Source organism: Ascidiella aspersa, chromosome 3 (assembly GCF_963924565.1).
Source record: "Ascidiella aspersa chromosome 3, kaAscAspe10.2, whole genome shotgun sequence".
In the NCBI taxonomy this organism is placed as follows: Eukaryota; Metazoa; Chordata; class Ascidiacea; order Phlebobranchia; family Ascidiidae; genus Ascidiella; species Ascidiella aspersa.
The window spans coordinates 39302414-39326586 of NC_139449.1; the positions used below are offsets into that span (position 1 = coordinate 39302414).

Below are 24173 nucleotides of genomic sequence, written 5' to 3' on the forward strand. Positions count from 1 at the left end.
ATATCGACTTTGCAAGAACAAACAAGACGCTAAAATGCGTGGACAGCAAAGTACCGGGGCGGCACTTATTACAAGGCAACGAGCAAAACGGCAAAGCGCTTTGGGGAGACGAGCGCTCGCTCAAATAAACACGGCTGTGGTTTGGGAAAGAGTCAGCCAAACATGAACAAAACAAAAGTAACAGCGGTCAATAAAAGGGATGACGTCATATGTTGCATTTAAACGTCGATTAGAACACTAATTTCGTTTATATAAGTTTTAGGTTGAGAGGTGTTAGTTTTGAAACAAAAGCGACGTTAGAAAGATGTTATCGAAAAAACTCCTTTATGTATTGTTTAAGTTGCGATGAGACGCAAAGATGCCTTTCAACTAAAACCATTTTATCAAAATGGAACATACTAGAAACCCAATGAAAAAAACTAAAATTACGCACAATAGGAAAATAATACAAGGCGTGGCGTGTTGCCCCATCCCCTGGAACCGCCCCTGCCTCTCAGTTCGCTTCCATCAACAGGAAAGCTGATAAATGTTTCGCATCACGGAGGGACGATTGTTGGTCGCTCGAAGCAATCCAAGATCAGTCGAACTTCAGTTGTAAAAATTCACTCTTCTCCTCTGCAAAACACAAGCCGAAAATTTAAAAGCTGATAAAAGTGTTTTCAACTAAAAGAAGAATTCCAACCCGTCACATCTGTTTACAACAATTGTAATCTAGCCCATCTGATGTTGTTTTATTTACATCGGGGGTAAATTAAAGAAGTGTTGTTAAACTGGGTCCGTAGGTGAGTTGAGACCCAACCCTTAACATCTGTCCCCCACAGTTTATCAAGAGTTTCCATAATAATAACAACTGTTTTGTAACTGACCTTAAATTAGCGCAAATCTATTAATTAACTTATTTTCCTGGCTGAGAATGTTACTTCTCATACATTAAGGCTATTATGTCACACTGTTCGTAATTGTGGTTTTATGCTGATTTGCATATTAACCATATTTCCAAAGTACCCTTAGAAGAGACCACCGATCAGTGTTTCTTAAGTTTTTACGTCATGGTGCACCTGTAGACCTCTAAACACGTGGTGGCGCACCTTGCGAGCGATATCAATTGAGTATACTAGAGCTTATATGTATAGTTTCAACGTTACAAATGCAAAATGCACAAAACAATCTATTTACATCACAGCGCCAAGTTGCACACAATATTGATAATCGCCACTAACATGCTTAATTTAGTGCCATACATTTGCTCAGGGATGCAAGCGTCAGGTTTTTAGAACTAAATCTAGTTTTTTATAGTTCATCTAATATTTCTATTTTTTTTTGTTCAAAATAAAGAAAACCGTTTTTTATTGACAAATATAGCTTTGTATCTAAAATAATTACAATATCGAAGGACATCTAAAAAAGTGACAACATTTTAAACATTTTTTAAGTTATAATTATATTTCACAGTCCTACAAACTTGTACTAAACATCAATGTAGCTAAGTACACTACAGTTATATTTTTGAAGGTAGTTGCAGGGTTTGCCAAATAATTTAAACAATAGCTAAGAAGAGGCACGGTGAATAATTACATTCAATACGTAATGTATACTGAGCAAAATCTACATGATAAAAGAAAAAGTTTTTGAGATGTGTGTGGCAACATGTTCTCCCAGTCATTTTACAATATATTTGTGTTACATCACAATGGAAGTGTTACGTCACACTCAATGCGATTTACAACATGGTACAAAGCTACCAAGATTGTGTTCAAGCATGTATCCCAAGCCCCAGCGTTAGTTAATTTAATATAGGTATATTTAGAAGTTTTTGTGGACCCCCGGTTGAGAACCACTGTTATAAACTATGCCAACAAACGTGTGCAACGTTCCAAGTAAAGACTTAAGTTTAACAATGCCAAATTTTGGCAGAGTTCGCAAAATATCGCGTTTGTTGTCGCAGTAAGTAAAAGATAGTCCAAGTTTAATTTACCTTCCGGGAAATAAAAAAATAAAACTAAGTAAATTTCCTTCATAAAGTAAAATTTTAACTAAGACTATTATGTTTAGGAACTTATTGATGCCTGTTTACGCGTAAAATTTAGCTAGAGTTCGCAAATTTACGAAGAATTGATTTTTTATTCTTAAGCCGTTTGTTAGCGATAGTGATTGAGGCCAAAGCCTAATGACCTCTTACAACGTGTTTACCCACGCAATACTTAGCAGAGTTCGCGAAAGAAGCTTTATTGCAGCAGTTAACAGTAAGCATTTGTTTTTTCAATGAGCATTTTTCTCACGTTTGACGCAGTTTAGCACCGGGATTACGTATTTGCTTGAACATGACGCTATCAAGCAAGTCTAAGCAATTGCAGCTGCAACCTAAAGTTTTACGTTGGAGTTATTCTCAATTGACAAACGTCACGGGTTTTCGTTACTTAAAAGATGTATTGCATGCTTAGCCAAGTGTTGTGCGCTATAGTTAACCGACTTCACATCACATGATTTGAAATTTCTATGTAGTGACACTCAGTTCAAACGTTTAGGCATAAGCAAATTTGTTATGACATTTAAAAAAATATGGTTGCATTATTTATGTCATTTACAAAGATCTTACGAATAACCGGTATACATTCTATTTAACCTGGGCAACGCCGGGTATTTCGTCTAGTGTTAAATATTTTTTTAAGTTGAAATTGTATTTCACGGTTGTAGAAAGCTTGTACTAAACAGTAATTTAGTTGCAGGGTTGCCAAATTAGACATTAAAAGCATTGTATGTAAAATCATTTAAAGATGCATGGTTACAGAATGAAAATTTAAACCAGTGGTTCTCAACATTTTATGCTTCGTGGCCCCCTTTGAAAGACTCTCGACCCTCGTGCCCCCCCACTAATAAAAATACCAAGTATTGTGTTTAATGTATTTTTACTTGTTTTACTTCTTCACGTCAATAACAATTACAGCCATTATTCAACAAATAAATGCACTTACTTTTAAAAATTGTACAAATAAGGCATTTTAATTTAAACTAACTTAGTCATTACAAAGTTTGTTCTTCGACGCCGCCAAGTTTTTTTTTACATTCGGCTCTGTTTTGTACTGAGCCAAGCGATGTCACTACATTCGTCGAGATGATTTCTCAATTTTCCTTTTATTAACGCGTTACTATTAGCCTACTTGAATGTTGGCCTAAAAATGACCTTGAATATTTGAATAACCCTGTAGCGTACTTTATGCGTTTTACGATGAAATGTTTATTTTGCAACTGAACGCTCTTAAAGGAAATTGCAAACCAAATACACATTAGTTGCTCGCTTAACAGCATTTGTTGGACACTTTATGATTATAGGCAAAAGGGTATCGGTAAGTAAAAATGGCCGGCCCGAAAAAACGCTGACGCCGCACTGCATGGCTATGTATGAAGCAGCACAGTAATTACAGCGACAGGCCTTTAACCAAACTTGCCACACGCGAACGGCCAATTAGGCATAACTTTCCACGATAAAACGATTAAAAATGATCTAATATTCTACTTTTAAACATCCCTATACTGACGAGTCAGGCACGTGTCAGAAAATGGGTTACAAAACGCTACAAGAAAGGTTTACAGTAATAATAAAAAACACAAAATTAAGTTAGCAGTAAAATTTTAAAAATAGTGACACTTTGGTTTTTGTAATGTCTAGCTAGAGAGTTATGCCTGTGGCCCCTCAATGACCGCTCCGTGGCCCCCCAGGGGGGCCGAGGGCCACGGTTGAGAAAATTTGTTTAAACAATAGCTAAGAAGAGGCACAGTGAATAATTATATTCAATACGTAATGTATACTGAGCTAAATGATGTAAATATGTAGTGAGTGATGTTACTTTTCACAATTTACATAAGAAAGGTGACAATCGAAAAATAATTTAAGATAAGATAATAAATATGTATTCTAGGTTTATTCCGCAAACTCTATTTTTTTTGTAATGAAGGCTTTTTATAATTTTTCACTGGCAACCCCACATTGAGTGACTTTATAAAAAGTGCTACCAGACGAATTGTGTGTCAAGATGCATTTTAACTTAGGCCGTTGTTATTAAAAGTACATGATTATGAAAATATATTACTTTCGCATTATATTTCTATGTTTTGTTGCTTAACTTCCAAATATATATTTTAGCGTATTTGCTGTAACCTCCTAATCACCATTGTAATAGTTTATTCGCATTATTACTAGTTTACTTCGGATATTCAACAACTTGTCAAAAAAATATTTTTTAAATTTGTTTCTAATATCAACGCAAATAATATCCCGGATGTTATTAACATGAACTCGCAATATTTTATTCAAGTTGTTTCGTCTCATCAATGGACCTACTGTTACGTCATAAGCACACAATGCACATTTTGTCCGAGGTACAAACATCATAAATGACGCGAATTGAGCCGAAACCGTGTTTTTATTTAGTTGCGCATAGTTTTGTGTTAATCCTGATATTCTGGGCGAATTTGGTAAAAAAACGTCAATAAAGTGCGGCGCTGTGTTAAAATAATAAGCTTTACTTTCAAGTAAGATTTCTTTTATAAACGCCGAAAACAAAAAAAGTTTATTTCCTTGACTTCTGTTGAAACATTAATTTGTTGTTGTTACTCACGTCAAGTCCAAGTTCTCTCAGTTTCGATCTGATCACCTCCTCGCCTTCCTCAGTGATGTCACAATCACCGACCCACAACTCCTCGATGTTTGGGAGGACGCGAGAAAGCTCAAGAGCTTCTTCGTCCCCGATGCTGTTCCCTCTCAGATACAGCTCCTTGATCTGAAACAACAAATTGACGAGCGAGGTTAGATTTTGAAAGTGAGCCACAAATGGCGTCAAGGCACCAAATAGCTCCAGGTGATAATGTTCAGCACCTTAATGTCGGATTTCATCACTTACCGAAATGGCAACTAACTGATAATTTTGTTTTTTAGATATGGCAGTGAATGTTAATATATCGGGGAAAGAGATGTGGAATATGATTCAAAACAAAATAAATATTCAAACAACTAAGTAGATAGTTTAAATATCATGAATGTGAAGTGACATACCGAGTGGTTATAATATGTTACAGACAAAAACAGGTTTTGTGTGGCCACGTAAAAATAAACACTGTTGTATGATATTTGTTTTATCAGTTTGGTGGCTTTGGCAAATTATAATTTTTGTGTTTGTTGCAAACTTAAATGGCCTCGAAAGATCACAATTTGACAACAGCAACATTTTCTTACTGTGTTCCCACCTAAGCATTTCAGCAAATAATTTTTTTATTGAGACATAAAACTTCAGCAACTGCGTAGTTCCTATTTTTATAGTTGTTGGTCTTAATACTATAGTGTTATAGAGAATCCGGCTTTAAATATTGTTACTTTATAGGTCTTATTGTGTGTTTCCACTCTTACTTCACTGGGCAGTGCTTAAATTGGTCGAAATCAGTTTCGGAATCCTGTGTTCCCATAATTATGCCAACCTTGAAATATTCGCATGAAACACTAAATCATTTCACATTGGCAACAATTAGGTTGTAAGCGGTATGTTCGCATGACACTTTGCTTAAACATGAAAAGTTAAACAGACTTCGGCAAAGTGAGAACAAAAACATGTTATTTTATTGGCGCGATGGTGGGTAAAGTAGCAAGTTTGGGTATAAGAAATAAGCTTATTCCTCTTCAAGAATTTTCTGGAATTAAAAACGTTTTTTATCCCCATATGAATTTTAACAAAAATGGTAGTAATAAATTAATTTTCGATAGGTTAGTCACAGAAATCTTTTAATTAGTTAATGCAGTAGTTATAAACTTCACAGCTTTAAGATTATAAAGTTGTTACCCTTGGGCCACACAGCAACGGATATATATTATTGGTGAATTTGACTCATTAATTAATTAATATTATTTACTTAGGACGGTCTATTTATTTAGTGAGATGGTTTAGCACAGCTGACACTTTGAGGGTGAATCGGTCGACACAAACACATTTACAATTAAGGTACAGTTTGAACTATTATCCGCCTGCTGAAGGTGCAGTAGCTAAAATCAAAATTGTGACATTAAAAAAATAAAACCAAACAAAATTTCAAAAATTTTGCTGGAAAGGTAAAGTAGCAAAACGTTTCAATGTTTGATTTAAAGTGACATAATTGTAGGTAGAGTTTAAAATCATTACCCACGTATCAAAGGTGCAGTAGCAAAACACGAATGTATGCAATCTTTGATAAAAATTAACAATATTATCCTTCCAAATTATAAATTTATTATTTTTATTAAATTTCACGAATTTGCTTGTTTGGAAACTGTAGCAAAAAATGGATTTAATGTTTGAATGCACAACAAAAAATCTGTGGAATTAGTCATTCACTCGGCTAATAAAGTAGTTTACTGTTTAACAACTAATGAGTGTACGTGTACTAGAGCAAGCCGCGAAAAAAACATTTTATTTTTACTTTTTGCTAAATTTTTAATGGAAAATTTTTCAAGTATTACGAACTTGCTTGTTTGCTACTGTACCTCCGACTGCTTATCGAGAATCAACTTTAAAAAACACCTACTTTGCAATCTTTGTTCTTGATGGCGTCGGTGAGTGGACTGATGTCTGTGATGCCACAATTGATCAACCCCAACACCTCCAACTTGTGAACAATCTCCGACAAACTTTTCACTCCGGCGTTTTGGATTTGGTTGACGCTGAGGTTAAGCTCCTTCAACTAATTCATAGAAACATAACGTCGTGAGTTTAAACATTTCTCTTCAATGTTTCGTTGAAATAAATTTTGTATTACAAAAAAACGATTGTTTAAACGATGACTTACTATAACTCAGGGGTTTTTAAACTGGGGTCCATGTACCCCTTGGCGGTACGTGAACTAGTTTTAGGGGGTCCATGACGGCCTATTTAAAATATTAGTATATTATTCGAAAAGTGATGAATTTAAAAAAAAAGAGTTTTAGCCTCCATTTCAGTTTCACATTTTAGAGACCGAAAACAGCAGGTTTTCCCAGGTCTACTTTTTACGTCAATTCATGAAGTCAGCTCTACAAAACTCATGTCGGTCCTGGTCAATGCTGACAAAAAAATCATTATAAGAAGTCCGCGTAAAAAAAGTTAAAGAACCTGGTTCAAACAATGACGCGATTTTATCGAAAAATTTTAGACGTTTAAAGGTAAAGTAGCAAAACATTGCAATGTTTGATTTACTGCAGAGGTGTGCGACCTGCAAGCGTTCACATGTTTGAGACCTTTCGGTTGGATAATAGCAGTGTGGAAATTGATGCAGGCCACAATTTGCTTTAGTGCTCAGACGAAGAAACAATTAATGGTGAAGCAGCAAAACCGCAGTAAAACATAGCAATGTTTGATTTACTGCAGAGGTGTACAGACGGCAGGCTTGCACATGTTTGAGAAACACAAGTGTGGGCGGCCGTACGTTGATACTGATTTTGTCCACTTAATAAGTAGGCTTGTGAAACTGATCTAACAGTACACATGTTTTTATGTTATGCAGACACCAGCCTTCAGTTGCTGGTCTTCGTTGGGTAAGATCAGCGTGGAAATTGATGCAAAAAGCTTTTAGGCACATTGTGTGAAACGTTGCTTGCCACATTGTAAAGAGTTTATTAAAAGGCAATACGTGGTTTGGATAAGAAGGTGTTTAACGGACGTATATAGTCTTGACTAGGTTTCCAAATGGAACTGATGGATTTCAAAGAAAAATTACATTGAACAGTTTGTGATTAGTTTAAAAACAGATCTGCTGGGCCTGCGGAAAGGGAAGTTTTATATCACGATTCACGAGAATAGGTTAAAAAAATGTAAAAACAACGCAGCCTATTTTCTGCATTAAATAAAACGACGGTTTGTATTTTTGTTTCAATTTAATTTAACAAAAAGTTTAATATTTTGTTCCATTTAGAGTGTAAACAAATGTACGGATATTAACATAATTTATTTTAACATAAAGTATAATAAAAACTTACGAGTTGCTATGGGTAATATTTTACAGGCAGTTATAGGGATGCGCGATATCGATATTTTAAACAGAATGTAAACCGGGACCAAATGAATAATACCAGGGTTGGAACCAAAAAGTAATGCCCACAAACTATATGTTATACTAACTTTAATTCCCTAAATATGAAGAAGTTTTCAGCTTTTCTGTCATCCACAACCTAGCGCTGTGTGGACTTACTACAAAATGCAAAACCTGCCAAGATATCCGAGATAACGCAATCTTTACTGTTTGTGCAAATATATAACGTCGTTGTGGTCATTCTATCGTGAGTAACACCATCAAACTTCTCAAACAAGATGAACGTAAGGTATACTTTTTTCGAACCGTGCGAACTTTTACGTGATTTCGTTGCAGACATTTAGTTGGACAGTTAATTAGTCTTAAGCTTTTCCTTTGCCTAATGCGTCAAGTCTCTAATAAACCTCTTGCCATTTTGAAACCCTTTTTTAGCTTCGCGCGATTGACGTTAATCAGTTGCAAATGCAAAGGCGTTCACTTTGGTCGCGACAATCTTAAAATTTATGTATAGCGGCGTATTTTTGTTACGATTTATGGTTTGCATAAGCACACAAAAGAAATGTGACATCGCTGCCTCTGGTTTTTATTTCAGCGCTAGTATTGTCACACAATATTTTTTGTCAATGTTTATTAGAACGTCACACAGGTCCAGGATTGGGCTTGTACCTTTAAGACAGTGGTCGGCAAACTGTGGCCCGATGTGCACCTTTTTGCAATTTTTAGTGGCCACGAGTTATTTTTTAATATTTCGGTCATATCATGTAGTTGTTGGGCCGCGTAATAACCGAACATTCATTGTACTGTATTATATTACGGGTGGTTAAGAGTTTTTGTTTTGGCTCATTGTTGCATCACAGGGCAACCAGGCCATCCACCACCCGTGCTGATTGACACCAACTTGACCGACTGTGGCTTCGGCGAGAAATATAATTAGTTGGTGTAAGACAACTTGTGTCAAGCACCACTACTAAGCGAAATATTACTTAGCGCCAGTTATTTCCTTAAACACTAAGACGCAAATACATTCAACACTACACAAATAATAAGGTTAATCGAAGTCACATTTGAACTCGTAATAATGACTCTTTGTCCCGTTTTAAAAACATCGCCATTGCTGCAGTGGTAAATAGTTATGAGGTTTATTTTTTAACCTAAACGTTGTAAATTAAAAAAAATGTTTAACCCAGTCGTTGACGCCTTTGAAAAGTTTATTGGACTTGTGATGTACCCAGCGATAAAAATTTAAGTTTTTTGTGTTTATTTAATTGTTTGTATTCGAAAATTACAAGCAATTACTGCAGTTTTTGGTAACAATAAGTTCAATTGCAAATGTCTTATAATAATAAAGCAGTGTTTTTTAAGATGTTTTCAGGGAGCGCAACGGTCCAATGAAGTTTAGATACGAAACGAAACCATTGCGGACGCCCTTGGAAAATAGAAACGACCCACTATGGGCGTCACGCAGCACACAACCTCTGGTGCATATGGTTAACTTTGTAAATGGTTTAGTTGAAAATTTACAATTATTGTGTCATTATTTGCGGTTCAACCATATAACTGAACAAGTCAGCAAAAATTGTGTGTGGAAAAAGTAATTTATGCTCTACAAAAAAGATTTTCTGTTGGAACTGACAGCTTCGTATCAGCCACAGCGATTGCAAGCTTCCCAAGATGGCCTTCATTTGACAAAGAAGAATTAAAAGTAACTGGTTATGGAATAACTACAGTTTTAAGTTTGATTATTTGTCATATTTTGCAGTATTTGGAGATAAAGAAGTGCAAATGATCTGTACACACTATTCCACATTGCTCGTAAGCGCTGGAATATATAGTGTTAGCGTGACAGAAAAATGGCAGCTGCTAAAGATGCATTTATGCAGACGGTATCAGCGTCAATCTAAAATTATAATGTATTTTAGTAATTGCAGTATTTTATTTAGATTCAAGGAATCGGTCGCGAAACTATCTTGGGATGAGGTTGGTCGTTCATTTGGTGACGATTACAGCAACATTTTTGCTCTTATTGATTTACTGATTTGTTCGGCTAGTTCTTCCGAAAACGAGCGTGGATTTAGCAACATGAAATTGACGAAAACTTGTTTGAGGAACCGTCTAGCCCAGTGGTTCTCAAAAGGAGCCACTTGGCTCACTTTGGGGGAATTTAAAATTTTTGGGAGGAAAACTATAAGACTTAAATTAAAGTATACGTGAAGACTAAATGCTGCTTTAACTGTGACGCCATAAGGAGTCTGTCTAGTTTACAATATCTATATTGTTTCGTCACAGTAACCCACTGTATATTGATTGCTTGACATTTGCTAAACGCGGAGAATTTCGTGCATAACTGAAATATTGTGAATATTCCTTTTTTGACTTTTGTCGGGGAGGAATTAACAGTGTTTGAGTCTTTAAGGGAGGAATATGAAAAAAACTTGGAGAAGCACTGGTCTAGCCACTGATAAGATGAACGACTTGACGGTGGTGCAAATGCGCTCCACTAATCTTACACAATTCGACCCACAACCAGCCATTAACGTGTGGCTAAATGGAGCTAAACGCCGCAGAAAAGTAACACAAAAAGAATCGCCATCAAGATCTGTGGTCGTTGACGCTGATTGCAGATCGGATGAATACGACAAGGACAGTGATTGTGACCAAGCTACAATTGACAAATGTTGAAATGAAAAATGCTCTCATTAGCTCGTGTAGCTGTCATATCAGCTTGCAAATATTGTCAGTGTTATTTTTTCACTAAAGATTGTTAAAAAAATATATCTAAGGAATTGTTTACATTCTTTACATTGATGTTTTATCGCTTTAATCTTCACTTGATTTTTACACTGATGATCGCATGCGTTATTGCTGAAACGTCTGTAAATTGCGAAATGTTGATTTTATCGAATATTATGGCTTTGATATTTTTATTAAAATTACTAAAAAAAAACGTGTATTGTATTCCAAATGTTTACATTGTGTTAAACGTAAACTGCTTTATGGTTCATTAATTTGTTTATCCATGCTTGGAAATAAACGAACAGACTTTTACTAATGTTTACGCATAGAAACCACAAGGCAGGTTAACGATAACCCAAGAAATGACCGCGCTAGGACGGAAATTTGCAGACGGCTTGCCAACAAATTTGGCGAGTGGTATTTCGGCAGGCGGGCGAGTGCTGATTGATAGCCGCTACCCAGACTGGCGAGTGTAAATTTTTGCTCATGAACAACCCTAAAGAACTATACTTTTTTCGCGTCAAGAGCGAACTTTTATCCGTTTTAATTAAGTTCAATGAGCAGTTGAGCACCAAAGCGCTATGCATACTTTCGCATGTTGCGCCGCGGTGATTCAAAAATGCTACAATTGCAATTTCAGTTAAATTACACTATTAATGGCGTTATTTCGAGCAAAATTCGAATCGCTTCTTATACGTCACGTACATAGGCGCCGAACTTTTAAATTCCAGGGCGTTTTTTCAAATCAGTGCGAAATTCTTACAAAACAAAACGTAACTTGGGAAAGTGATTTAGCGCTTCCACGTGTTAGCTGAATCGTACAAAAGAGCGGGGAAACGGATTGAACTACATCAGTGTTTCCCAACCTTTTTTACACTAGTGCCCCCTTGCGCTCCATATTGTTTCATATCGCCCCCCCCCCCCATCTTGCTTTACAGTAAAGTATTATTTCAATCGTTTTCTGACATTATACTGTCTGTACTTTTGTTTCGATGAGCTGTCAGTCATGTTTTAGGTTGACTAACATGCACTATAGGAATTTACGTGAGCATGTGTATAAATTGAACTAAATTAATGGCGTAACTTCAAAAATAAGGCATGTATGTAACAGGACAAGAGGACATAAAATTTACATACAACAATATTTCAGGGAGTCGAACCGGTACCGAACCGGAACTTTATGAACCGGGTTTGGGTCGATTTTTTCCGAACCGTAACCGGTTTTTATAAGATTTTAAGGAGCTGAACGGGAACTGAACCAAATAGTTTAAAAGAACATAAACCTTAGCCGAACCCGGACCTGTAAGCACTCCAGCATGACGTAACAACTTCTATTTTACAGAGTCAAGTTACGCCATGTTCGAAATTTTATAAAAAAAATATAAATATTGATTAAATAAAAGGTTGATTTTTTATTTTTTTAGATATTTCAATATTGAGTTGCTGTTTTTTTAATAAGTCGCGTAACTTAGATAAAATGACTTACAATTCAAAGATTATTCTCTACATTTATTGACCCACATTTTGAGATTTAACGCAACTTATATTATATCCGAACCGGAACTTACGAACCGGTTTTGAAATAACGATGGTCGAACCGGAGCTGAACCGGAACTTTTAAATTGCTCGAAACCGAAACCGGAACTGAACCGGATTCCGAAAAAATCCTTAAACCCGAACCGAACCTGAACCGGAAAAGTCAAACGGTTCGACTCCCTGCAATAATTGCGTTAAGCTTTAAACACACTGGTGAATACTTCTTTGCGCTATTGCAATAAAAATGGCTGACAATTCAACATATAGTTTCATAATGCAATCCAGCTTGGCGCTAGCTGAACATAAAAGATTAATTCCTACTAGACATACATTATTTCACAAGGTTATGTTATTATCACGAAAAATTCAACTTTCTGCACCAAGACTTAAATCAGAGGTCGGCAACCTTTTTCCAGTCGCGTGCAAAACCAAACTCAGAAAGATCTTTGCGGGCCGCACAAAATGTTAACTAAGAATTGTGTGATTGAAATGTTAGAACAACTGTGAGTCAGGCGGGCCTCGGATATTTTTTGCGCTTAAAAACGTGTTTAATTACATTTAAGGAGGAAGTAAAGTGTTGGCGCAAAGCGAGAAAAAAGCGTTTGTTTGGTTTTAAATTCGAGTCCACATCATCCATACTACTAATGTTAGTGTAATAAAACTACTTTGAGGAAACGCGACAACCTTTATAGTTTATCTAGTTGAGTGTTTGTTAACCTTTTTAAGTCCGGGCGCACCTGGCGAGCGAAGTGTGCGTGATTTTTTTTGGTACCGGCATTTCTTTTAAATTTCTTGAAAGTTTTTGCTACAATCCCGAAAATAAAAAATAAAAAAATGTTAAAAAATATATGCATAACATTTTTGAATAGGTTTACCGTTTGTCCGCGACGCACTTGACAGCCTTCCACGGCGCAACGGTAAAGAAGCGCTGATATATGACAGCATCAAAACGTAAACAAACCGGAGGTAGAAAATAAAGCACATTGAAATTTTTCGCACTTGCACAACCTCACATAAGAACAATACCCTTACATTGTTACGTCAGAAGTTAAGAATGGGAGGGGGGGGGAACTTCTACAAGTTCTTAGAACGAAAGTTGCCATTTAAGCTCAAATGTTACATACAGTATTACAGTGCTGTTTGTTACTGTTTATATGGGAACTTTTTGTAAAGTTTTGTGGAAAGTACATTTATGTAACGCCACTTTATGCGTGTTCGGCGCCCCCCCACACGAGAAAAAAAAAACACCCCCCTTGTAACTCGCCAACGCCCACAAGGGGCGGTACCGCCCACGTTGGGAACTTCTGATCTACATGAAGCACATGATGCGCGTCAAGTACAAAATGGCGGAAACCCAGCGAAGTTTAATCCATGTTAACCGTGAACTCCTTATAGGCACCAATTATCGGATTTTGTTGATTGTCATCATAAATTTGTGGCGATATGTTGTGACCACATCTCTAAGGATACTCTATAACAGGGGTCGGCAACCTACAGCCCGCCGATGTAATTCATCCGGCCCGCCGCCTCTTTGACAAACTAGACACCAGTCCATTTCACATACTTTTTGACCATTTTAACTACGCAAGTGCGAAAAATTTCTATGTGCTTTATTTTCTACGCCCGGTTTGTTTATGTTTTGATGCTGTCTTTTGAACTAGATCAGCGCTTCTTTGCCGTTGCGCCGTGGAAGGCTGCCAAGCGCGTCGCGGACAAACGGAAAACGTATTTAAAATAATGGACATATATTTTTATCATTTTTTTTTATTTTCGGCAATGTAACAAAAACTTGCAACAAATTTAAAGGAAATGTCGGTTTACCAAAAAAAAAAATCGCGCTTGCTTTGCTCATCAGGTCTGCCCTAACTTAAAAGCTTAAAAAACGCTGAACTAGATTAACTATTAAGGTTATCGCGTTTCTCAAAGTAGATTTATTAGACTTTTCATTAGTAGTATGGATGACGATACTACTAACATTAGTAGTATGGATGATGTGGACTCGAATTTTAAACCAAACAAACGCTTTTTTCTCGCTTTGCGCCAACACTTTACTGCCACTTAAATATAATTAAACACGTTTTTAAGCGCAAAAAATATCCGAGGCCCGCCTGATTCACAGTTGTTCTAACATTTCAATCAAACAATTCTTAGTTAACATTTTGTGCGGCCCGCAAAGATCTTTCTGAGTTCTAGCTTAATATGTATATATATATATAAAAATATTGGTGAAAATATATTTAATAGATAACTGTATGCAAGTAGATGAAATGTTATCATTTTAACAACAAATCGCGAAGTAAACGCCAACCCAAGAGATAGAAATTTGCTTAACACACTTATTAAGCGACTAACCTACCTCTTACAAACCACCGTCTTTAAAAAGTTACCACCGTCTTAAGACTGGCTTGTATTTTTTAAATTTAAAAAAAAAATTAATTTAAAAAAAATATATTAATATTCAATATTAATATTCGCCATAAAAATAAAATAAAAAATTTTAAAAATATACACAAAATAACACGTTCTTTTTAATGGTATCAATGGGATGGGTGCACTTGCTTCTTTGCTATCAGCTCGGCTATGTTAACCTCTAACGAATCACTTTATTTGAGTGAAGCAATCACGAACAGTTTTAAAACCGTGACCGTATATAGCCCACAGTGTCAGCGCAGCAAGCTGTAAAAACGTAACTCTTATTAGCACAACGCAACAATTTAACTTGAAGCGTGCAATGACGTCAATAGACAACTAATAATCAACTTGGTTTGGAAAAGTAAGCTGCCTGAAAAGTTTATTAAACAAAAAAAATTCTTCTTCAGGAGCGTCGTGTTGATTTTTTGTTGCTTCGCGGTCCCAGGAAATTGTCTTGCGGCCCCCAAAAGGACCGCGGACCCCAGTTTGAGAACCACTGAGGCCAAAGCGTCATAAGGATTTTGAACTCCATAAAAATATAATTTAATAGATCAATGCGTTTTTGCTTAAAGCGCAATCCCTGTTTAGTCTTTGCAATACAGTTTTAATGTTTTCGAAAAAAATGCTGCAAACTAACATTCGTAAACCAATGGTTTAACATGTTTGTGGCCCCTGAAGTAAACTAATAAGTTGTCCCGGTAATTAATTTCACATTTATTCTGAACCTTTAAAAACAGGGGGGGGGGGGGGGCGCGATTCTGTTTTAACATGCTTCCTTATATGGGAAACCACGCTACAAGTAACTGTTAGCCAGGGTATGGCATTGAAATCTTTATATCAATAATGTAACAAATACAAATTATTCTATAAATAAATTAAATGAGACAACATGCTGATAATTACATGAAAGCACTTTACCTTGTGAGTCATTTTCCCGATTGCTTCGCAAATGTGTTCGCAACCTTGACTTGTCAGGTCGCAGTTGTCCAGATCCAACTTCTCGATTGTTTTGTCGACATGCTGGAGCATCCGCCCCAAAGCGTGGCATGAACTTGTTCCGATGGGTTGGTTGCTAAAATCAGCCACCACAGGGAAGTGCTTTGCGAAAGACTGGAGCACTGCTTCATTGCATTCTTGCAAATCAACAATCATTCCAATATCTAAACACAGTTTTCAACAAATATTAAAAAAGCAACAAAAATAACATTGTAGGTTGAACCAGCAATTGGCACTGTGACGTCACAAGTGTGAATTGTTCTAACAATGGTTGTTTAAAGCAGAAGTTTCCAAATTTTTTAGACGAACTGATTAAATAAAAATATGTTCACGGACCGGCAAAAAATCACAATAAATAAAAAAGATAGTACTTGTGTAAGATATTGTAATATTTCTGCCATGTAAGCGGCTTGTTTTATGTTGTTGGACAACTAACTTTCAAAATCGTAACTAATAGTAAAAAGTTTACGTAAGTAGATCAACCCGGAGAAGAACTTGTTTCTAACGAAGTCATTTTTACACGAAGATATTTATTTAATGCTAGGTTATCCATAGATTGATAATTTTATATTTTTACCGCCATCTACTTAATGTGTTTTTTTAATCGCGTTCACGGCTAAAGCTTGTAGCAGCTAATATGCTCACGTGTGTTTTACTTGTTTGAATACATATGTCCAGTGAAAATATAGCACAAAGTAAAATAAATGTTGTAAACTTACCAGTGGGCTCTCGTTTGAATTGCTTTGAAAGGCGTTTGTAGAACATCTCAGCCTTGCCTGGAAATATATCAGGAAAACATATTTTACAAACATGTAAGTTTTTCTGTTGACAAACTTTCACTTTTCGCACTTTTAAGTCGCCCATTAAGCTTAATTAGATGCTGAGCAGGCGCGGATCTAGGATTTCAGTTTGGGGAGGGCCATGAATTTTTTTCAGATATGACGTCACAAAAGTATACCATTGCGTGACGTCATAATTTAGGTAAAAATAACATCGGCTGGCCGAATAAACTAACTCCTGCAAAATAACGCGAAAAACAGACCTTTTGAAAGCACGAAAAAGTAATAAGGTTAGCCTCTACAGTGGGCCGGTTTCCTAGTTTGGCCCGGTATGAAGAATATCGCTGAAAGACGCTACCATGTCTATTGTCTACACATCTTGCTTTTTCCCGAAAAGGCGAGAGCAACCGCACATGCCATGGAAAAAGCGCCGAGGCCACGTCGCAATAAAACCATAGCCTTGTCTGCTGCGGTCAGCTGTGGTTCTTTCATGACACTTCTCTCAATTTTTAAGTTACTGTAGTTGGTTTTTGCCAGTAAGGTTGCTGAAATGATCAAAACTCTATGCAGAGTTAATCCTAACATTAGATAGGTTATTCAAATCCTTACACAAGGGTCGGCAACCTTTGTGTAGTAGTCGCGGGCCAAAAGCAAACTCAGAAAGGTCTCTGCGGGCCGCACAACATATGTTAAATGAGATTTGGTGTTATTACAACTTTATAACAATTGTGAATCAGGTGGGCCTCGGATTTATTTGCACTTTGAAAACGTGTTTATAATTACTTTTAAAGAGGCAGTAAAGTCTTGGCGCAAATTCGCTAAAAAAAGCGTATACTTGGTTTAAAACTCGAGTCCACACGTCGCCATCCCCCTACTGCTATTAAAAAAGTGTAATAAAACTACTTTGAGAAAACGCGATAAATTTATAGTTAATCTATTTTAGTGTTTGTTAACCATTTGGGGCACACCTGGCGAGCGAAGCTAGCGAGCGCGATTTTTTTGGTACACCGGTATTTCTTTTAAATTTCTTGTTTTTGTTACAAATTTTTCGCATTTACACTTAAAATAGTCAAAAAGTATTTAAAATGGACTCGCGTCTAATTTGTCAAAGAGGCGGCGGGCCGGATGAAGTATATTGGCAGGCTGGTTCTGATACAGATTTGCATTAACAACAAAAAAGCTTTTAATTGTACTTGGATATAAGTTAGTTATTATATACTCGAGGTCAGCGTACGGCAGGCTGGCAGAATCTTGCCAGACTTCTGGTGACAAGCATTTTTGGCGAAAATTCTTCGGTTTTTGGTCGCGCCCCTTAAATGATGTGTTCGCCAAAGGAATGTATGAACCTTGCCATGTTTTGGCGATAAACTATTATAATTAATTTTGTGACATTATTAACAAGAGTACACAAGGGACATGTGAAGGTACAACCTGGGGCCTGGGGGTGTACGTACATGTCTGTTTTTCTTGCTTTAAAAGTGGTACATAGATAGCTGTTTTCAGGCAAACCTGTGTGAAAACGTGCTGCTCAAAACGAAAAAATATTCTTTGGATAAATTTTCAATTTATATTGCTCGAAATAATGATATTTATAATAAATTTAATAGAAATGGTCACAGTCACAGTGCCATATTACCTTTGGGATAGATTTGCTGAAAAAAAAGACACAGAAACGTAGCAAAACCAGGCTAAAGAAAACTTTTAGCATTTGCGTAATTAAACAACCAAAAATATACTTTAGGCCTTAGGTGGAAAGCATAGCCTGGTACATCCTTAATATGCCGATGCGAATGTTATACCAGTACATTTAACAGGAATGGGGAATTCAACTCAATATACAGGAAATCAACTCAATGTAGAAGTACTTGCCAATTCAATGTAAAACTGCCAACACGTAACAATTGTATGATCAAAAGTGTGTAATTTTTAAAATAATAAACAGTCTATGGGCCTTACACTACCATAACTTTTTTCAAAATGACACAAACAAAATTAATTTCTGCCAATTGTAGTATGTAATGTTATTACATATTTCCGCTGTTCAAAAATATATGTGTGGAAACAACCACAAGGTATTTTGTAAATTGGATTTTTGAAAAAGAAATAAATTTTTTTTTTCAATTTTTTTTTTGCTTAATTTTTTTGAACCACTTTCTTCGGTTTTCTGGCTGATTCTTTGGCCGACATAGTCGCCAAGTCGCCAGCATTCTGCTATACTGGCGTACGGTCACTTAAGCCGTCTCTGCAAATCTGAAAAACGCCGCTTTGCGCGAGTGCGCGAAACGAATTTTACCATTTTTTTGAAATATTCATTATATGGCGCCATAAGCTCGTACACCACTACAAAGCTTAAAAATATGTCTTATTTTGGCGAAAATAGGCCATACTACCTAGGGAACCGCGAACCCCCCCCCACCCCCTAGATCCGCCCCTGATGCTGAGCATTTAATGATTTCTAAATGAAGGATAATCTGAATCATTGCTAGGTGTAAGTTCATCAAATGGTCGCTTACCTTCATTTGTTGGTTTCTGCGGATTGTCCGTTCTGCTTTGGTCGACATTTGGTTGGTTTGGTTGATTGACAGGTGGTGTAGCTGCTTGTTGCTTGGCAACCTGCATACAAACATAGCTGGTGAACAAACAGAACAACTCTTATAATTATAAATGCGTATCAAGCAGAAGCATGGGCGCAAAGTTTGAAGTTTACCTGGGATTGGGAGGGGTGTTATTGGTGACGTCATAGTCACAGTGACGATTACAGCGCTGGAGTGTGAATAATGTTGTCTCACACAACTGATATTTAGTGCTTTAATTTGAATACTGGTTTATTTTCGTCCATTGTAGAAATCTTAACTTACGATGAGTTGGGTTTTCGATATTTGTTATGCGAAATATTGCTCAGAACTCAAGTTTAACATTTGTTTTAAAATGATAATGTTGTGACTTAAGTTTGACTTGGGCTTAAGTAACTAACGACTTATACTTGTTATTTGTTAAGAAAGACTTGACTTGGACATTAGTTGCTTGCTAATGATTTGACTGGGATTTAGCCATTTTAAATTATCTTGTTTAGAACACTGGGTGTGATGCGACCCCGATGGCGTCCAGCTACAAAACGTTCCCAGATGCCAACCAGTAGGCTATATTTATCCCATTGTATTCACATGCGATCAAACTAAACTGCTACTGATATCAATCACACCAAATTATAGAAAAAATAGCAACCTGTTGGTCAGTTTGTTGATGTGTCGCTTGTACAGAAGGTGCTTGTCCAGCAGTCGCTTGTACAGCAGAGGAATCTTGTGCCAACTGTGACTGGGCTTGCTGTGGGTGGAAGCTTCCGGGTCTCAACTGGCTACAAACAAATAAACTTTCATGTTAAGTAGTTTATTAGTAATTAGTTTTAACAAAGAACCATAACAAAGTGTTGCTATAAATCTACACAAGGGCATACTGGCCGCAATCAATACATTTGTCGCAACGTTGTTTTCATTGGGCTTAGGTTACCGACTCCTGATGTAAGCGATTAATCCAATTAAATATTACCTGAACAACTATGATTTCTATGGATAAATGGGCCATGTCTTAAGTCGAGGTGAAACATTCTGGCACGACCAAATCCTAAATTTGTTTAGCGTTACACAAAACTTGTGGCAATAAACAGGTTGGTGGTGATAGCAAACCCGTAGCTTGAAGTTGATTGCGCTTCTCTTGGAGCAACGCTTGGATGTTGATCGAGCAGCAAGGAGCTTCTCTGTATCTTCTCCTCACACACAGATGCCTGAAAAAATTGCATTTCAACAAATCACAAAAATATTAAAAGCTATTCCAAACGTCCAAAGCAATTTCTTAATGGAATGCTTTTTCACTAATTAGTTAGCAAAACTAATTTATATAAAACTTTTAAACCAAAAATTGCACTACTTGAGCAAAACAGTACAAAATGCTACTGAAAATTATTTGTTATAATATATTTAGTTTATTTGTGAACATCAACTGCAATACTTGTGGTGTGGATGGTGCGCCATCAAGTGGTTGCGGAGTTGCCAAGTGCGTCGATGAACTAGTTGATGGTTCTGACGTTCCTGGGTAAAACATAACATCAAACTTTTCACACATGACAACCTTACATGGATATTTTTCAAACAGCTTCCCAGGATCTATCAAATTATGCTTAGGGCGCAACACCACCAAAAGGTTGCAACAAACAGAAGCTTTAAGCACCAAGAATTGATTTTCAAATTTAACCTAACTTTTGCATGTTTTGAAATATGGGGGTAACTAAAGGTAATATTGATAAAAAGGAAAACTTAGCTTGGTTGGTAGAGTGGCGGTCCCGTTAGGCCGAGGTCGTGAGTTCGAATCTCACCACATACAGTTTTCTAAAATACCTAATTGAGTGACTAGTTCAGTTCGCCAATAAACTTGGGATGTAATATTTATTTTTTCACGTTTAAGCTTTTCAGAGTGAAATATTGTTTGTTCCAGTTGACATCTGACTTTTTACAGAGTTAAGCAAAAATATGTTTATGATATCTATTTGTACAAGCTATAGTCTAACAAGTTTGTGTAGTGTAATAGTTTTTGTTAAAAAGAGATTCATGAGCACAAAGTAATTTCAGAAAAATAATGAAACAAATTTGATTTACATTTCCAACCAAACGAACCGAAACAAACAAAGAGATAAAATTGTCTTGTTTTTCCCGGGTGTTATTATGCCACGATTAGCACAATATCTGCGCAGAGCTGTTTGCCAAAGTCAGCAAAGTGATAGAAAAATAAGATGTGTCAATTATACACTAAACATGTGGTCTTAGGATATGGTTATAGAGAATAATTTTGCGCTAACAATCATTAAATGCCATGGTTACACCAACATCAGATATTAGCGCGAACAGCACTAGCTGCGCCTAACTCGACGTTTTTGACGATAAGTAAGACGGCTTGACTTTGCGTTGCCAATTGTCGAATACTAAACCAGAACAAATAACAAAAGGCGAAAGAGAAAAACATCCTGCGTTTACAGTCCACCAAACAGGAGACGAAAAACGGCGTTTTTAACGATTTTAGGTAAAAAAGCGCCTTACATATCGATACAATACATTTCATACTAGCGTAGTTTGTACTACACGGTGTACTTTGCTCATGTCACCAAACCAAAATATAATCTAAGAAATCACGGTTAGAAATGGTGTACATACCTTTTCTTTTATCGGATTCTGCATCACTGGAGGATTCGTCGCATTCTGGAACCGTGAATTTATCTCCGAGTAGAAGTCCACATCCGAATCTTTTCACCATCGCCCAGTGAGGACGAGCAACCAATTTATCGACAATCTGACTAAACTCATCTAAACTCATGTTCTGGCTAATATGGACAGCGGTATAGAATTCTTGAAGTAACTGATGCGAAAAATAAAACTTTTTGTCCCCGTCGAAAAGTTTCTGGTTAAAGTGAGAATACCCAGGTACTGCGATTATAATATCCTGGACTATGACATCACTTAAACCTTGCTCAGCCATTTGTGGATAGGTCATAATGACAGTTGAATTCTTTGTAGCGTTGTAAGCAATTTTTGTAAGTTTGACTTTGATTAGGTTGATGTCATGACCCTTGGCATGTTCTGAGCGTCTCAAGTTTTCAAGTAAAACTATGAAAATCTGAGTGATGTTACAAAGTTCGATGAGATTATCTGTGCCCAAAGCAGCCAAAAGGATCAATTGAAGCATGATTGGGGTAAGACAAAGGTCAAGTAACACAGGTGCGAGTTTGGTAAAGCTTTTCCATATTCTCTGGGCTTCATTTTTAGCGAAGGCAAAGAACAGTATTTTCATGTCGACTGGTGTAAACTCATGTACTAAAACGATTTCCTTTGGGCGAAGTAATTCATGGAGGGTGACTATAGAATGTGGTCTGGAAGTCAAAACTATAGAAATGCCTGGAAAGAATTTTCTGGTGCATAAATTAGCAACTACCTCTTCAACTAACATGGGAGTATCGTATGACGCATTTCTAGGCTTTACATTATCAAGTGACCAAGTTGCCTGATCATAACCATCAAGTATGATACCAAATTTTTCTGGGGACTCCATCATTGCTGCAAATATGGCGTTTCGTTTTCTTTCGCTTAACCATGGATACGCATGATCAACCACAACCTGCCTTAGAGTGACTTTTTCTGACCCATAGTGCATGTTCATGCACAACAGGAGAATCCAGATTATGGACGAGGTGTTCGACAGTCGTCTGGCAATAGTTGATTTTCCAGAACCAGGAGCCCCAACTAAGGCTGTGTAGCGATGAGGTACTACACTATCATGCAATTGCTCATAACTGACCTCTTTTGAACCAGAATCGACATACCTTTGTTGTGTGGAAGGCTTATAATTTCCAGTTTTACCTGATGAACCTCGATAAAAGTTTTCCTCTGTCCTTAGAACTGGATGAACACGGGGAAATTTTTCCTGCTCGTAGTTTAGCCCGAGCGAAACAACTTCTTGCTGTGGCCTCTTGAGATCTTCCTTTATGGTTTCAAGTGAAATATCGCCGGAGGTGGAATCTAAAACAGAGTTTATTTGTGAAATAGGTTACATGTTTATTTGGGTTGATGTTCGAGTTTTATCTCTTAGCAGACATCAACGTCATCGGTTGAACAAATTAATACCACATTTAGCTTTAGTTGCCTTAAACATAAACTTATCTTATTGGACGCAATATGAACAAAGTATTAACATTAGCTTTTGGTAAAGTAACACCCTCGAAGAAAGGTATTTTATAGCTGCAAAAATAAGTGTGGGAGGTAACACACAATAAGTAGAATCAGCCCAGCAATATCTTTATTTACAATGCTTTAATTAGGCTTTTATAACCCAAGGAGAGGTGCATGTATGCAAGGCCTTAAATTATTTTGGCTCATTCCATCTTTAATTTAAAGTTTTTCAAAATTTGTCCACCCATGTTCTCAGATTTTTTTTATATTTTAAACCATTAAAAACCTCAAAGAAAAAATAAGATTGCAACAAATTTGAGCGTTCTGTGATGAGTGGTTACAAAGACATGACGTTTTGAAATGTTTGACCACTAGGTGGAAATAGGTATTTTTTTGGTTCCGCTTGAGTGCTTTTATGTAACTGAAGGCTTTATTTTGCAGCAGAAGCCTGTAGCAAAATGCTATCCCCAATTTATTGGGGTGCTGGTTTCAAAAATGATGCTTAAACAACTATGTGGTATTTCTTCTATATGAAAATTGCATTTTAAGTTTTATGACTTCCAAAGAGTTTTCCGAAGCTCTCTGCTTTTTTTTTCAATTTTTATGTTGGCAAAATAATCTTTAGACAACATAGTATTTGGACTTTGTAAAGTGGTTCTTGGTATTTTACAATTAGTAATTGGTTAAGTTTCAAATTTAAGCCTCTTGTAATAAAATAAAAAGTGACCAAACTTTAAAATGCGTTAATACGCTGACTTTTGCAGCTTCTCATACAACTATTGTACAGACATAACTACAATAACAAATTGGCTTAAATAATTCTATTCAACATTTTGTATAAGATTCCAGAAAAAGAAGTGCAAACAATGAGACAATGTACAAAACTTTGCAGATATTTTGTTATGTGTAGATCTGTATTCCATGACATACTGTGTAAATTTAAAAGCAGAAATGCAACTATGTGTAGAGCTGTTTGACATCA

At 36.5% G+C, this 24173-nt stretch overlaps 2 protein-coding genes across 3 annotated transcripts in view; both read right to left on the reverse strand.

Annotated features, from left to right (window-relative positions):
• Nucleotides 1-24173, reverse strand: part of LOC146162946 (NACHT, LRR and PYD domains-containing protein 3-like) — a 98093-nt gene that overhangs the window by 65998 nt on the left and 7922 nt on the right. The gene's annotated exons all lie outside the window — the stretch shown is intronic.
• LOC146162948 (uncharacterized) lies at nucleotides 4569-23439 on the reverse strand. Its single transcript, XM_083383582.1, has 10 exons — nucleotides 23436-23439; nucleotides 21683-23041; nucleotides 20487-20566; nucleotides 20165-20262; nucleotides 19707-19836; nucleotides 18995-19094; nucleotides 16422-16478; nucleotides 15625-15866; nucleotides 6547-6702; nucleotides 4569-4778 (listed from the first exon to the last, which is right to left on the reverse strand). The coding sequence occupies exons 1-10, from the start codon at nucleotides 23437-23439 to the stop codon at nucleotides 4569-4571; spliced, it is 2436 nt and encodes an 811-aa protein (XP_083239708.1).